Genomic DNA, 15,844 nt, shown 5'->3' with positions numbered 1-15,844 from the left:
AAAATACACACAAAATATCACAGAGTATTTATTCTCAAAATATATTTATTTATTATAATTTACATATTTCTATTTATCTAAATACACAAAGACAAGAAAAGCACATGAAATGAATTAAAAATATATGGAATGTTGAAGTAATTATATACTTCAATAACACAACCTGTATGCACAATGATTACACTCCAATTTGCATGATGGCAAGCTTGATTGTGTGTGGAATCTCATATTACGGTGCATTTACATCAAACTAGCGAATGCTAATTCTACCTATGTCAAATTCTTTTAGTCTAAACAGGCATAGAGCATTCTTTTGTTGTTCTTAGTGCATTCGATTCCATGCAATGTCTACCATGGAACAACACTAAATACCAGTTTTCATTTACTGGCTCTATGTTCGTTTGATATAAATGCACCGTAATACTAATTCCAATTCTTTATTTTTTAATGCATATTCATTAACTGATAAACTTGGTTATAATATAGTTTTAAAGTGCACTATGGTTATTAAGTTTAATTTAAAATAGACACTGAATTATTAGGCCTGCTTTAAAGAAAACATTGAAGTTCCATCATTATTTTTCTGTTGAGAGTTTCAGCAGAAAATATCATGCAAATTGGAGTAACTTAGTTAAAAAAAATTGGTTGTCTGTAAAGTCGGTTTACTGACGATAGTTGAACGTGACAACGTCCGATTGTGCTTCTTTGTCGCTCGTTCCGCGCTCTCGCTCGCACTTCAAGCCTTACATGGAACGCCTCAGATGAGTCAGAGCGAGGTAACGCCGCATGAGTCATGTTTTTTCGTGCGTGCAGCCGGCTTTATCGAATTATAAGACGTTGTCACGTCAAAAGATTATAGCTTAAATGTACTGTTGTGTAGTATTAAATATATAGTATAGGTACAATTCACTCAGATCTCCTTTTATAGTTGTAGGAGGTTGACACCTAGTTGTGCATTTATTTTTACATTGCAAATGAATGGATTACTTCCAAAATTTAAAGAACTCAAAATAGAATTTCCTAACATTGCATATAATGGAAGTTTGCCAAAAATTACAATGCATGTTTTACTAAAAATAATATCTTTATTTTGAACAATGTTTCAATAATATGAGATGAGGAAAACTTAGTTATTTTTTTACTATCAATTATGAGGAAACATGACGTTTTATTATTTAAATTTGATTAAAACTATAAAACAATTACCTTGAAAATGAAGATCTACCTGTAATTAATATTTGTTATTTATTTTATCCGTTAATAATCATAGAGAAAAAGACTAAAATGATCCACTAATTCACATGAGTTGAAATTTCATGCTGTATAATATAACATAGTGATTAAAATAAACTAATGGATAACTTCGGCTCACACTTTTTAATAAAAAACAAACTTAACTTACATCTAGAAGTTTTGTAGCAATTGCTGAAGAATTATAATCCTACTAGGTTTCCACCCGCGGCTCGCAGTCAAAGAAATACCCGCATAGTTCCCGTTCCCGTGGAATTTTCGGGATTGCGTCATTTTCCCGGGATAAAAAGTAGCCGATGTCCTTTCTCGGGTATCAAAATATCTCCATCCCAAATTTCATGAAAATTGGTTCAGTAGCTTAGGCGTGATTGAGTAACAGACAGACAGAGTTACTTTCGCATTTATAATATTAATAGTATGGATACAGTACACTGTACATGATATTTTTTTTAATGTGATTGTGTAATGAATTACCTTGCTTAGTAGAAAAGGGAAATTCCTGTACTGTCTGCATATATATCCTGTATATAGTTAAAATATAGAATCATAATAAAAATCTATAGTGTGAACCTTTACTAAGAAACCAGTTTGAACTATGAAAAGTTCAAAGAAACATTAATAAGTCATACATAATATGTTTACAGGGTTAGAACAATATAAAGATACAATTAAAAAGAATAACATATTATGCTTAAACATTCAGTCTTTGGCGACATTGAGCATAGACAAACAAATTATAAAATAAATTAAACAATGTTGAAACTTATTCAGATTCTACTGTTGTACCACAGAATATATAATATGTAGTTGTACTTATATACTACTTATAATGTGTGTTTTTTCGTACATTTTATTTCACTGGTTAATTTTGTTACTATAAACAAAATCAGAGAATGAGTAGCTTTTCTTATGCAAATAAAACAAGAGCGTGTGTTCCGAGCACACGTGTCAGAAGTTGTCAAAAATTTGTTGACCAAAATTGTCGCCTTACTCCATGATGAGATGGTATTGGCATGGCGCGACCTTGAAATTTTACTCTCAACGCGTCTAAAGAAGTTGCACTTCTATAATGTTTGAATTGGTCTAAATGTATGACTCTCACACCAATGCACCAAGAAAATAGTATGTACTTACAGATATTTTAAAAACAATGTTTTTCAAACAAAATCAATTTATACACAGCAAATAAACAAATTAATATAAAAAATAGAAAACTTTATTATTAGAAAAATATTATATGTTACAATTTGTTATTTAATCGACCCTATAAGAATGTTCACATGATTATAATTGCACATTAATACATTCTGTATTTATGTACAATGTTTTGTACAGCAATAAACATTCATATCACATTTATTTATGAAGGCATTTAATATATTATTATAGGTATTTTATGAATGAGAGATATTATATTATGTACAAGAACTTCAATTTTGTTACCCATATAGACACATCAACATGTATTTTAATGCAGTATGTTTCACAAAACTTGATAATAAAGTGAATAAATATGTTAATCAATATAATGAAGATTAAAGTAACCTATATTAAAAATATATAAATTTCTTGACATTCCTATTTGATTGCTTCCATCATAATATGTTATTTTGATATGTTATAGTCAAATCCCAAAACACAATCTCTTTGCGGAAGGACTGGTTCATCTTAGGTTTGGCAAAAGCCATCGGGCAATCCTCGAAATACATTTGAATTTCACCCTTTGACTGAAGTCAGCAGCAGTCTCGGGCGTAGGCGAACGCAGCATAGGCATCGCACGCGCATAAGACGCCTCAGCTAGACAACGACTGACAAAAAGAGTTTAGTAAAAGGTTGAAACATTACATTTATTTGGGGTTTGACAGAGTCATTATGTCAGACCTGAGGTTGGACCAATCCAACCTAAGTGCCCGAGCTTCAGGGTTTGACTATAACAGATATTATACAGAAAGTAATAACTTAATGAAGCCTAAAGAATGAAATGAGTATGAGCTTAAATAACATATATATAACAATAAAAAAACTCAGAAGTCAGAGAGTCAAAATACCCATTCATGACAAAATACACAAACTGAAAGTGAGTATAGTTATATTTTACAAAATAAAACAACAATATCAACAATATTATTTACATTTCTGAATTTGCCTTGTAAAACATTAGAAAAGCTTATCTTTACTAGACTAAGGACTTAATGGGGGATCATCTTGCCCTATCATAACGTCTTCATACATAACATCGTTGTTTCTTCTCAAGTCAATCTTCTGCCTTACATACTCAATTAAATTGTATTTCCTTATTACTAATACTAGACCGACGATAACAAGCGCTATAGTAAAGATGGATACAATAGCAGCAGTGACGTCGTGACTAGCAGCCGAATCGGGGGTTGGGAACAAGCAATCTTCACCCTCCCTCACTAAGTCATCAGGGCATACGCACTGATCGTATTTACATACTTCGTTCTTACCCGGACACGGCTCTAAACTGCTCGTATTGCAGGACAGGATGTGCTCTGTTAAAAAGAATAAAGCTCTAGAATAACACGAGCCGGACGAATTGATTCAATTAAATAATAGCCTACTTACCCGTGTTCGTGCAATGTATGAGATTTAGTAGTATCGTTGCAATTATCTCGATGACCGTTATACCCATTGTTTCTGGATAGTTTAAGCTTCGGTTATCACATCACAAATCGTTGGAAAGTATAGAAGTTTTTGGCTTATTTTGCTGCCGATAAATCCAGCCTTGATTCGGATCGCGCAAGCAAAACAAAAGTCAAACGTCAACTGTCAAACAGCAAAGCTAACGTCAACGTTTGTTGTTGTGTCATGTTCAAAGGCACGGGCAAGCACAGATCTGTGCGGGCAAGGCACGGGCCTTGAACATCACGTCATAATGCGTGTTGTGGCGTTAATACATAGATTATTTATTTCTTTTAGTTTAAATAAATAAAACAAAGTATTATATTATTATTAATTTATTTTCCATGTTACAAAACAATATAAAATATAGTGTTAAACTTTATACTGTTTCACAAAAACTCCAAAAGAGGGCGTTATTTTAAATGTTGAACAAGTCTTATTTTTTTAAATTAACTACATACTTTCAATTGCTTATCAATAATAATTATTTACTTAAAATTATATTCTTCCCCTGTTCCATACGTATATTTTTCTGGTAGAGTATAATCTGCTGGATCATAACCAGAAACTTCTATGTTGTGGTCATTCGGTCCTTCTCTGTAAAGGAAATAATAATAATATGTAATTAAAATTATTATATTCTTATCAATAATAATTTTAGGGATTTTTAAAATTTTGAAGCATAAAGGTATACATAATGGCCAAGCGAAATTTGGAATAATATTCTTTTAAGTGGGCATTTACAATAAAATATAATTAAAATTATGTTCAAAATATCTTAATTACAATTTACAGTTACTTAATCCTAATATTCCAAATGTGTATTATAACAAAATCATACCTGAGTTCCTCGTGGTTCTTTTTTTTCTTTGGTCTTTCCTCTGCTTCGTGTTCTTCTTCGTCATTTTCTGGTTCACGATACGCATCAGCTGAAGAAAAGTTACATTATAATAAATTCATTAATTTGATAGCGTCCCGCAGAATATTATATGTAACGGTAAATACCGTATCTACCTACAAATCTTATGTACCATAACACTATTTAGGAGACATTACGGAAATAATTCTATCTAAAAGAATACTACTCTATTCTCTGTAACTCTCCGTAATTATTAATGAATATATTTTTATTAGTAATAAATAATAAGTAATAATAAATCTCTTTATCACCTTTCCTCTCGTTCTTATGACTGTGAGCACCAGCCTGTCCCTCGTCTTCTAACCCATAGGAGTCCTGTTTTTCAAACTCGTAGTTGTCACCCGCCTTCTTGTGGAACGAGTCAAAATGTTGGTAGCCTTTCTTTCCACCACCTGTCTTCTTCCGTGAGTAACCTATCTCACCATCACCTTCATTTTCGTAGGATCTGTGGTAATCTTCAGGCTAAAAGAACAATATTAGTATTAGGTAGGTACATAGAGTTTATTTTGCGCGCGTAGTTACTGAAGGTAACAAATGAAAATCAATCAAAGAAACAGATGTGTAGGTATTGTAATAGCGCCCAGCAAAATAGTGTGATAATAATATTATAATATGTAGATATTATGTAGACCGTATTAATATTATGTCGCCATCATCTGGTTGAATCTGCTATTTGATTGAATGACTAGCGCCTTCATTGAATGAGAACATTCAACATCAACACTTTTTGTATGCTAACAAAATAATATATATACTGCTGCTCAAAGAGTACTTAACTAACCGATTTGAAAGAATATTTTACAGTTATAAAGTTGCTAACATATTCTATCAATCTGGGCGTAACCGAAACAAAGGCTACTTCTCTGTAAAGTAATACGAATGATTCATAGTAAGTTACTTACCCCCGCAGACCGCGCTGGTCTGATGTAGGTGCCGACGGTCTGCGAATCGTCTGCCAGCATGAGATCCTGCAGCATGGGCGACGCTACCGCCAGCTGTAGTAAACTTAGCGCTAATATCTTTAATTCCATGTTTTCTGAAAATTATTATTTTTAGTCAATTTTTAAATTCGAATATTTTAATAATTACCTAGGTGTGTGTATTTCTAATTTTCTACTTTACTTTTGAAGCGACGGAATAGGTACTTAAGTGTGATATTTTACAGGAATAATTTAATGGCGATTTATTTTCATTTAATTTGCCGATCTAGGTACCTAAATAATTTAGGTAATTAAGGTACCTAATTAATTTAGATATTAGGATAATTTAGGTACCTAAATGTTAAAAGCTCAGTTCCTTTGATATTACCCAATATTGCAACTGTAAATTTAAGTAACTATGTGAATATCATGATAGGTAATATATTTTTAACTCCTATAATTATGAGCTTCCTTTCACAGGAAATGAGCGCCAAGAAGCGTCAAATTTTATTTTAATATCACAACGTAGGTCATGTCTTCAATGTTCAACATCTCTGTTCCTTTTAAGAATAAAAAAAAACTGATAAAAAAATTCCATTACACTGTTTGTTAGAAATAAAGTAACCAATCTTATTACTTACAACAAAAAATTCTCTCCGAACCAACCGTCAGACTAGCTCATACAAGAAACCAACTCTTTTTATATAATAGCTGATTGCAACGATTTATCTTTCCCAATCTGTACTTCAAAATAATTCATTTATGGTGTTGGTATTCAATGGCTATAAACATTAAAAACTACGTTAAACTGAACATATAAAAAATTTAACATGACGGCAAAAAATCATGATCATCAGTAACATTAATTAATTTAGAATTCATGATAATTAAACCAGCCGCTGTAGTATTAAGTTTTGCATACTTACAAGCACACTTAACAAGCGTAAGTCTCAGGTAGGTACATAGCAATATTCTCTTATTTTATTAATTTAAAAATCTGAAAAATAAATCTTCATATTTTGTTAAATGTAGCCTATCCAGAGCAATTCGAATCTTGTAACTAAAAAATAATCTAGCCACATTATGAACATATTACGTATGCTCGTAACATTTTGAACCGTGAAAAAATTGGGGTTATTTTTTGCACTTTTAACGACAAAATACGTAAGCCAATGAACTGATCTAAAGGTATAATTAGATAATTAACTCATTCAAGGATCGATTTTCCAGTTACATGCACAACAGTCCGATACTTAAACACCTTTTTATTTAATTTCAACAACTGTTGCTTCACTGCGTTGCCAAAGGTTCTAGGTGAATCAATACAGGTTTCTAAATTATCTTACAAACGGTTTGAATTAAGATCTTTACAAAACTGTTTTTTATCGTTGAAATAATTGGAAGTTTAATGAAAATGTAAACTACTTTTCTTAGATTTATTGTTTTTTTAAGTGTATTGTTTGTTGTATATAAATACGGGCCCGTAAAATATTTTGTATTTGAAATATTTATATACTTAAATGGAACTTGATGCGGAATTATTTACTCTATTTTCATTCCATTAGTAGGTAGGTACCATGCTATATTTTGCGTTAGGGTTGGATGCAATAATTTATGAAGGCATTATAAAGGGCATCATAGTAATAATACTTCTAAAAACTAATAAACAAAATATGAAAACGTAAGTTTCTTGTATTTTAATACTTACTAGTTAACTACTTTTTTCAAATCGTTTTTTATTTTAAATCAGATGACCTATTCAAATTAAACTATTGAGCGTGTTGTGGTCGTAACGTAAGCTTCGCGTAGAAAGAATTATACAAAAGATTTATTTTCAACACTAGTTGAGTCATCAAGGTACCATTGCACGTATTCCTACAAAAGATAGTAGGTAGAATGAAATGTAAGTTTTTGTGTTGAAAGTTCTTTTGTTATAAATTATAATCATGTTCGGTGTAGCGTAATATTTGCGGTCAACATTATTTTAAGTTTAAATTGAATATTTCACTTTATGGGAATAGAAACCATATTAAACACCTTACTACGCATTATGTAAATTAATTATAAATTATAATATTATTATAGAAAACGTATTTTATATAAATCGTTTTTATTTTCTTGGTCTATTCTTAGACTGGTTCTATATTAACATGGACGAATATATTAATAAACAATTATGGACAGCTAAATGTATGTTACAATTATTGCGCATTTACATACATCGTTAATAGCTTATTTTAATAGAATGTCGTTTATCATGAAAATCTTTGTTAATATACCTCATCTGAAAGTTTGTTATCATGAGTATAGCGCCTTGATTAAAGTGGAGGTGGACACTAAACTTAGCGTTTTTATAATATTATGATGATAAGTGATTGGTGATTATAATAACAATCACCTTCACTTCTTTATCGTAGGATAAAAAGTGATTTCAGAAAAGTTTGGTATTATGCGCAAGATGAATGAAATTTCTGTAATCGAAACAAATGTTTTGGGAGACAAAATTAAAATGCAGCTGTATTAAAATGGATTTTATTAGCAGCCGTCTACGATACATAGGTAGGTAGGAATTATTTTCGTAAGGGAAAAGCTGTGTAAACAGTGATATGATTTTTCGCTTCAGAACTCTGCACTCCACCTTTGTCTTCTTTTAATGTTTCTTTGACGCACTCTTTGATTGCGTCGGGTTGTACTTCGTAGGAAAATTCCCATTCCTTCTGGAGATTCAGGCTACTGAGAGCTTTTGTTCTGCAAAAAAATGTAAAAAAATATATTGTATAAGTACCTACTTTAAACATTAATAAAACAATGACTAAATTAAATTGAGACAATAAAAAATGGCCTCTGTTTAGACGTCTTTGTTTGTTTTTCTTAAAAAAAAGTACCTAGTTAACAACTGATCTTAAATAAATAGGTATTTTATCTTTTATCCTACCCAATTGAAAATAAGAGCTATCTATCAATGAATACTCACATAGATTCATTGGTAACATCAAACCGAACGAGAGGAAATCCCGTGTCCCGACCTCTCTGTAGCGTATTTCTTGCTAGCATTAGTGCAATCTCCGCAGACTTAGGAGAATCTGGAGGTATCATCAGAACTACCTATAGGAAATGGTCATGATTATTTATTTGCTCTTTAAGACTCGCTGTAGTGTGTAAAGCTATTAGCATTACATTGCAATTTCAATTTATTACAATTGTAGCGTCAAAAGCCAATTATTGTAAGTTGTATTTAACTATAATTATAGATATACGTATTTTTTTAAGTTCTGGAGTGTGCATACCTACTACCATACAGGACTTTTCAGAAAGTAGCTAGTGCACGAAAGATTGCAACTATCTCCATTTTATTACACACATACCTGCATAACAGTATGCACATTGTATTTATCATGCAGCCCTGGCGCTCGCAAGCAGTGCGCAGTGAACATCATGAGCTGCCTGGACTTGGTGCAGCGCACGCAGCGGGCCCACTTCTCCAGGAGCGTGGCGTCCCAGGGACACACGGAGGTGCTGAGGGCGAGGCCACGGATGGTGCCCCAAGTGCGTTTGGCCTCTTGCTGCTCGGCTAGCATGGAGTGACCTGGGAAATATAAGGCTTTTTTATGGTAGAGCAAGTAAATGTACGTTTTAGAATTTCCAGAGTATTAGGTTTACTTGTCAAATATTACTAATTGAAATAATATTTTCTTATAATTAGCTCAAAGAACAAGCGCGTTTGTGAAATTTTTAAACATATTGCATCCAAACTAAAAATATAGAACGACTTAAAAAATCTAACATTGTTAACAATATCATGAAATGACTACCTCAGAGATTAATTTCTCAAATCAGCTATACCATCAAGAAAGTTTTCAGTTATCTATGAAAAAGGAATATTGTACAAAGTAACCTTGAGCAAGAGTCCTGGCGACGAAGTCTCCCAGAATCAAGTTATGTGAGCTGTTAGGTGTAAGGTTTGGCCACGTGATCCGGGCGTGTTCCTTGACGAATCGCAGGATGCGCGGCACGTCGGTTGGCCGTGCTCGCCGGACGCGGATCCGTTCTTCATTTTGTGGTACCTATGCAATTAAAGCAGTAGTTGCTTGAATAAATATAGTTTTAAAGACGTTGTGGCTTTGTTGATTGTACATAATATTATAGAAGATAAGTGTAGATGGTAAATTAACTTAGGCATCTTCTATTGAATCATGAGCATTATTGATATAATAAGAGAACTATTTAGAGAGTTACCTAACTTACTAATTTAAGAAATTATTAAGTAATATCGTGACAAAATCATAGCCCTCTCGTTATGTTATATTTAATTAGCTGTGCTCCGCGGTTTCACTCGCATTGCTCCGCTCCTCTTGGTCTTAGCGTGATCCAATAGCCTTCCTCGATAAATGGGCTATCTAACACCGAAAGAATTTTTGAAATCGGATCAGTAGCTGTTACTGAGATTACCGCGTTCAAACAAACAAGCAAATAAATAAACAAACAAAGTCTTCAGCGCTATAATATTAGTATATATGAGATAATACGTCCTACCAAGTGTTTAGAAGTTGAAGGTGCTTTCGGTTTATCAGCATAATTTCGATAGTTCAACACATGACAGGAGCATACAGCCGGCGACTGGACCCTCGGAGACAGCAGTCTGATTAGTTTGAATGCTATTGACATGACGGAGGAAGAAAATGACAAAAATGGGAAAGATTCTTCTTCACCGGCTTATCATCTTGACGGCTGTTTATTTTTGTATATTGTATAATTTTATAAAATGCCGAAGTTGTACAACGGTGGCATGGTGACGGCTGTTCTGACGGAAATGTGTGTTTTAATATTATGTCATTTGTATTTAGCATGAAGGTTCTATTAAAATGAGAAAAATAATATTATTATAGTTACTTATTTATTAACATCCGGATAATAAAATATTATATTGAGCTTCTCTATACTAGTTCTAGTAAATTCCACAAGAAGATTAAAAAAGTTTCGACACATTAGCTGTATAAATTGACGATTTCGCGGAATTCACTTAAACACTCAACACTTTAAATTACTTTATTTTTACTTTAACACAATATTACACAAGTTACACAAGATACACAAGGCAGATAATTGACATGAAATTTCTTATACGTATTCAATAAAACAATTCGCTAGTGCGATGCAAAACTAAAGTGTCGCCATCTATTGGTAACTTATGAAACTAATTGTCGTAACTTGACATATTGTAACATAATTAGACATTCCGCCCACCAAGGACTAGTCCGGAACAAAAAACAACTAAAATATACCTCTAAACAAAACAAAAAATAACTAAACAAAACGTTACCGATACCGCCCACCGTGATACCTACATTAACGTAGTGGCGTTAAACTCATACACAAACAAATACATATTAGCACACTTCAATCAACTGACCTTCCTAAAAGTGAACAACTTTATAAGATAATCTTCTATTAACTAATCCTTTTATTTAGGCAAAATACTAATTTTACTTAACGGTCGTTTTAAATATCCATTCTTACACTTAATTGTTACAACACGAGTTATATTATCTGATCCAATATGTTTGTTTACAATTTTTCCTAAAATCCATTTAGAAGGTGGAACGTTATCATCTCTAATTATACAAATATCATTAATATTAGGTTCTTCTAATTTAGAATTCCATTTATACCTCTGATTTAAAGTAACCAAATATTCTTTAGACCATCTACGCCAAAAATTATTAACCATTTTTTGAATAACATTCCATCTTTCTAATTTATTTACATTACAATCATCATAATTACGATCACTTATATTTATAACCGGTTCACCTATTAAAAAATGACCTGGGGTCAGTGGGAGAGGGTCATCTGCGTCACTACTAATAACAGAAATTGGCCTAGAATTAAGACATGCTTCGATCTGTGATAGTACTGTAGCTAATTCCTCATACGTTAAAATGCTGTCACCTATGACCCGTTTCAAATGGTTCTTAGCACAACGCACTCCGGCCTCCCATATCCCTCCAAAATTAGGTGATTGCGGCGGTATAAAATGCCACGTCGTAAATTCCAATGTAAGAAGTTCCGCAATTTCATCAGGTAAACTGGATTTAGCAGAGTCAAACATTTCTCGTAAATGTTTGTCCGCACCAACAAAGTTTGTGCCATTATCACTGAATAAATCCTGGCAACGTCCACGTCTAGACGTGAAGCGTCTAAAAGCGGCGATAAATCCCTTAGCGGTTAAATCTGTTACAGCCTCAATGTGTATAGCCCTTGTGACCATACAGACGAAAAGACAAATGTAGCCTTTATAAGACTTTGCCCCTCGACCTGGAGAAAACTTAATATTGACTGGGCCTGCATAATCAACACCGGTTGCCGTAAATGGCTTGCAAGGCTTCAGTCTAGTATCTGGAAGCTGTCCCATTAACTGCACTCTCGATGCTTTCGAATATCGTAAGCACGTGAGGCACTTCCTATAATGTTGTTTTACTAGATCCCTACAGCGTACTATCCAATATTTTGTCCGAATGTAATTTATCATGATTTGCGGTCCACCGTGCAAAGTTTTTTCGTGAGCATCCGATATTAACAACTGGGTAAGATGAGACTTAGCTGGCATAATTATCGGGTGCTTCGTGTTATGGTTTGCGTGAGCCTTATCAATCCGACCACCGACTCTTAATATTCCATTTCGATCTAAAATGGGACAAAGAGTACGAAGGGGACTTCTCTTCGGTATATCCTTTTTATTCTCTAAAACCTTGATCTCTTCTTCAAACGCAATCCCTTGAACCTGTGTAATACATTTTTCTAATGTTTCATTCATTTCATTTACTGTTACAAACTTCGGCAAAATTTTCCTTTCTTCCTTCTTCAGTAATATTCTTCGACAATAAGAAATAACCTTTAGCATTTTAGTCAAATTAGAAAATTTTAACCATTCAAAATCTTCACATTTATCTTGTTTTACTATTAATGATACTTGTCTTCTTTCTTCATCTGTATCTACTATCTCTGGATTTTTCATTTCAATATTTCTGTTCTTCAACCATTCCGGTCCGTACCACCATAGTGAATGTGAAAGTAATTCTGTTGGAGTCAAACCTCTAGATGCACAATCAGAAGGATTGGCTTCGGTTGAAACATGACCCCATTGATCATAATCCATAATAGTTAAAATCTCAGATACCCGATTACTTACGAATGTTGTCCATTTGCTTGCACCGCCCTTCAGCCATGCTAAAACGATTGTAGAATCAGTCCATCCGTAAATGTTATCTTTGCATACCTTCATCACTTGAGATACTTCGTTCACAAGTTTCGCAGCAAGCACAGCCCCACATAACTCTAAACGAGGTATAGAAACTTCCTTCTCTATAGGTGCTACTTTTGTTTTAGCTGATACTAACCTGACATGTATAGATTCATCGTGATTGATGACTCTCATAAAAACTGCAGCAGCATAAGCAGATCTTGATGCGTCTGAAAAGACATGTAGTTCAACATGACTTTGACTAGTGCAACAAATCCACCTTGGTATTTCTACTCGTTGAATTTCCTTGCATTGCTGTCGTATGTTAAGCCACATTTCGTTCAAATCTTCAGGTAATGCATCATCCCAATCTAAATGCGCCTTCCATATTTTTTGAATAAATAATTTAGCAACAATGATTACTGGTGCAATCCAACCCATTGGATCAAACAATTGAGCAATATTAGATAAAACTTGTCTTTTCGTGATTGGAAATTTTATCTCCGGTAAATTGATTGAATAAACAAATCTATCTGAACTACGATTCCATGAAATTCCTAAAACTTTTACCATATTATCAACCTTAATTAGCATAGATTCTTCTTTTTCTTTATTATCTTCTCCAATATACTTTAATAATTCCTTACAATTAGAGCTCCATTTTTGAAGTGTAAATCCTCCAGATTTCATTAATTTATTCATTTCATTGTAAATAATTTTAGCTTCTTGTAATGTATCACAACCTGTCATTAGATCATCAATATAATAATCATTTTTAGTAATTTCTGATGCTACTGGAAATTTAAGTTTCTCATCTTCTGCCAAACGTTGTAAAGTTTTAACAGCAAGATATGGTGCACACGCGGTTCCAAATGTTAGAGTGAGCAATTTAAAATGTTTAATTGGTTGATCCGGTAAAGTTCTCCATAAAATTCTCTGAAAATTTGTCTGTCTTGGATTAATAAGTACTTGACGGTACATTTTGACAAGATCAGCCACTATACAAATGGGATGGGTTCTCCACCTCATTAATATATGTCTGAGATCTTGTTGGATTTTTGGTCCAATCATAAGATCATCATTTAATGACACATTATTTGTTCCCTTACTAGAAGCATTAAAAACTACACGAACCTTTGTCGTATCTTTATCCTCCCGTACAACAGCATGATGCGGAAGATAGACAGCCATTGGATTATCTAAATCGTCTTCTTCGACTAAAGACATATGATTAAGAACTGAGTACTCTTCTACTACTCGTCTATATTCCTCATATAATTTAGGATTATTCTTAAGCCTTCTTTCTAAAGCGACTAATCTATTCTTAGCTATATCTATAGATTCTCCATACTGGCACTCAGGATCCTTATTTTTAAATGGCAATGTAACAACATACCTTCCATCTCGATTTCGTACAGTTGATTTTTCATACAGCTCTTCACACAATTGTTCCTCTCTTGTAAATTTCTTAACAATCATATCTGGCTCAGCTTCTAGTTCCCAAAAACGCTTCAAAAAATCATCGTCAGTTCTAACCTGTAAATGAAAACTTTTAGCCTTGTATTTATCTGAAAGTGAATCAGATACCTTACCCGATAAAACCCAACCAAAGGCCGTATTCTGCGCTATTAAATTTCCCTTGGGTTGTTTCATCATACCTGTTAATAAAATCTCAGCATAAACTTCTGCCCCTAATAAAACATCAATCTTACCTGGTGTTGCATAACCTGGGTCCGCTAATTCTACATTCTCGAGTTCGAGCCAATTCGGAGCATCTAATTTCACACATGGAAGCATAGACGTAAGTGAAGTTAATACATAAGCCTTAACATTAATAGAAAATTCTGAGTTATGACGCGATTTTAAACATAATGTTACTACATGTTTAATATGCATTTGACCATCTCCCAGACCTGATACCAAACCATTAACAGATGTACGTTTAAGACCGAGTAACTGAACAGTTGCTTCAGTTACAAATGACGCTTGCGAGCCTTGATCTAACAATGCTCGTACCATAAATAAGTTACCATTATTTGACTGAGCCTTAAGTAGTGTCGTAGCTAGCAGAACATGATAGCTTTTATGCTCTCTTTTGGCAAAATTTGCCACAATCTCTGATTCTACTAGCGTAGACGAAGTTTTATTCTCAATCCCATCATTTTCTTCTTGTGTCCTTTGAGTGTTTTCAATGAATCCTCTCTTCTCTAAATGCAACATAGTATTATGTCTACGTCCGCATTTCTTGCAACAAATTGATTGTCGACATTTACTTACAATATGTGTAGGTTGCAAACAATTAAAGCATAACCCCTTATTCTGTACGTGATTCCTTCGTTCTTCTACTGATTGCTTCTTAAACTGTGTGCATGCATTTATATAATGATTTTCACCACAAACTGAACATATATTATCGGTCTTCTTATTCTGTAGGATAGCTCCGTGAAAAGTACTTTTAACCAATTGCTTCTTTTGTGACGTCTCATGTCTTATAGGTTGTTTTCCCGAATCTATCATCTCCAAACTACGAAATCTCGCTTCCAAAAAATCCACCAACTGAGACCAAGTTGGCAATTCATCGGCACATGACGTGCTTATCTGATTCTCCCATAGTTTATGCGATTGTACATCAAGCTTTGAAACTACCAAATAAATCACAATTGCATCCCAAGTTGCTGTTGGTATTCCCATATTATTTAGCGCTTGTAATACTGATGTAGTTGTATCCAGAAGTTGCTTAATCGCTTGTGCAGATTCACTATTAATTTGTTTTTGTCCAAATAACTTTTTTAGAACAGCATTTAAATTATATCTTTTATTATTGTATCGTTTTGTTAATTGGTTCCAAGCCTCTTGGTAGTTTTTATCAAC

At 33.3% G+C, this 15,844-nt stretch overlaps 4 protein-coding genes across 4 annotated transcripts; all 4 read right to left on the bottom strand.

Moving 5' to 3' along the window:
* Nucleotides 1–3,366: 3,366 nt before the first annotated feature.
* LOC123691978 lies at nucleotides 3,367–4,043 on the bottom strand. Its single transcript, XM_045636576.1, has 2 exons — nucleotides 3,838–4,043; nucleotides 3,367–3,764 (listed from the first exon to the last, which is right to left on the bottom strand). The coding sequence occupies exons 1-2, from the start codon at nucleotides 3,902–3,904 to the stop codon at nucleotides 3,433–3,435; spliced, it is 399 nt and encodes a 132-aa protein (XP_045492532.1). The 5' UTR covers nucleotides 3,905–4,043; the 3' UTR covers nucleotides 3,367–3,432.
* A 327-nt stretch (nucleotides 4,044–4,370) lies between these two features.
* On the bottom strand, nucleotides 4,371–6,497 carry LOC123691956. The gene is made up of 5 exons (XM_045636552.1): nucleotides 6,375–6,497; nucleotides 5,716–5,849; nucleotides 5,065–5,275; nucleotides 4,736–4,823; nucleotides 4,371–4,491 (listed from the first exon to the last, which is right to left on the bottom strand). The coding sequence occupies exons 2-5, from the start codon at nucleotides 5,842–5,844 to the stop codon at nucleotides 4,383–4,385; spliced, it is 537 nt and encodes a 178-aa protein (XP_045492508.1). The 5' UTR covers nucleotides 5,845–5,849; nucleotides 6,375–6,497; the 3' UTR covers nucleotides 4,371–4,382.
* Nucleotides 6,498–8,251: 1,754 nt separating this feature from the next.
* Nucleotides 8,252–10,533, bottom strand: LOC123691744. Its single transcript, XM_045636284.1, has 5 exons — nucleotides 10,267–10,533; nucleotides 9,629–9,797; nucleotides 9,099–9,319; nucleotides 8,708–8,838; nucleotides 8,252–8,481 (listed from the first exon to the last, which is right to left on the bottom strand). Exons 1-5 carry the CDS (start codon nucleotides 10,396–10,398, stop codon nucleotides 8,304–8,306), a joined length of 831 nt encoding a protein of 276 aa, XP_045492240.1. The 5' UTR covers nucleotides 10,399–10,533; the 3' UTR covers nucleotides 8,252–8,303.
* LOC123691946 lies at nucleotides 10,489–15,193 on the bottom strand. The gene is made up of 3 exons (XM_045636541.1): nucleotides 11,560–15,193; nucleotides 11,144–11,147; nucleotides 10,489–10,534 (listed from the first exon to the last, which is right to left on the bottom strand). Exons 1-3 carry the CDS (start codon nucleotides 15,191–15,193, stop codon nucleotides 10,489–10,491), a joined length of 3,684 nt encoding a protein of 1,227 aa, XP_045492497.1.
* Between the last annotated feature and the right edge of the window lie 651 nt (nucleotides 15,194–15,844).

The sequence above is a fragment of the Colias croceus genome, chromosome 5 (assembly GCF_905220415.1).
Source record: "Colias croceus chromosome 5, ilColCroc2.1".
NCBI classification, from domain to species: Eukaryota; Metazoa; Arthropoda; class Insecta; order Lepidoptera; family Pieridae; genus Colias; species Colias croceus.
This window is presented reverse-complemented; position numbering and strand designations above follow the sequence as displayed.

What these genes read in the sequence shown, in the direction of transcription:
- LOC123691978 (XM_045636576.1), bottom strand. Translation starts at nt 3,904, where the DNA reads ATGGGTATAACGGTCATCGAGATAATTGCAACGATACTACTAAATCTC. An exon ending in CATACATTGCACGAACACGG is followed by an intron (nt 3,765 to 3,837) that starts GTAAGTAGGCTA and finishes TCTTTTTAACAG; the next exon opens with AGCACATCCTGTCCTGCAAT.
- LOC123691956 (XM_045636552.1), bottom strand. Translation starts at nt 5,844, where the DNA reads ATGGAATTAAAGATATTAGCGCTAAGTTTACTACAGCTGGCGGTAGCG. An exon ending in TCATAAGAACGAGAGGAAAG is followed by an intron (nt 4,824 to 5,064) that starts GTGATAAAGAGA and finishes ACTTTTCTTCAG; the next exon opens with CTGATGCGTATCGTGAACCA. An exon ending in AAGAACCACGAGGAACTCAG is followed by an intron (nt 4,492 to 4,735) that starts GTATGATTTTGT and finishes TTTCCTTTACAG; the next exon opens with AGAAGGACCGAATGACCACA.
- LOC123691744 (XM_045636284.1), bottom strand. Translation starts at nt 10,398, where the DNA reads ATGTCAATAGCATTCAAACTAATCAGACTGCTGTCTCCGAGGGTCCAG. An exon ending in CTTCAACTTCTAAACACTTG is followed by an intron (nt 9,798 to 10,266) that starts GTAGGACGTATT and finishes TTAATTGCATAG; the next exon opens with GTACCACAAAATGAAGAACG. An exon ending in CGCCAGGACTCTTGCTCAAG is followed by an intron (nt 9,320 to 9,628) that starts GTTACTTTGTAC and finishes TATATTTCCCAG; the next exon opens with GTCACTCCATGCTAGCCGAG.
- LOC123691946 (XM_045636541.1), bottom strand. Translation starts at nt 15,193, where the DNA reads ATGTTGCATTTAGAGAAGAGAGGATTCATTGAAAACACTCAAAGGACA.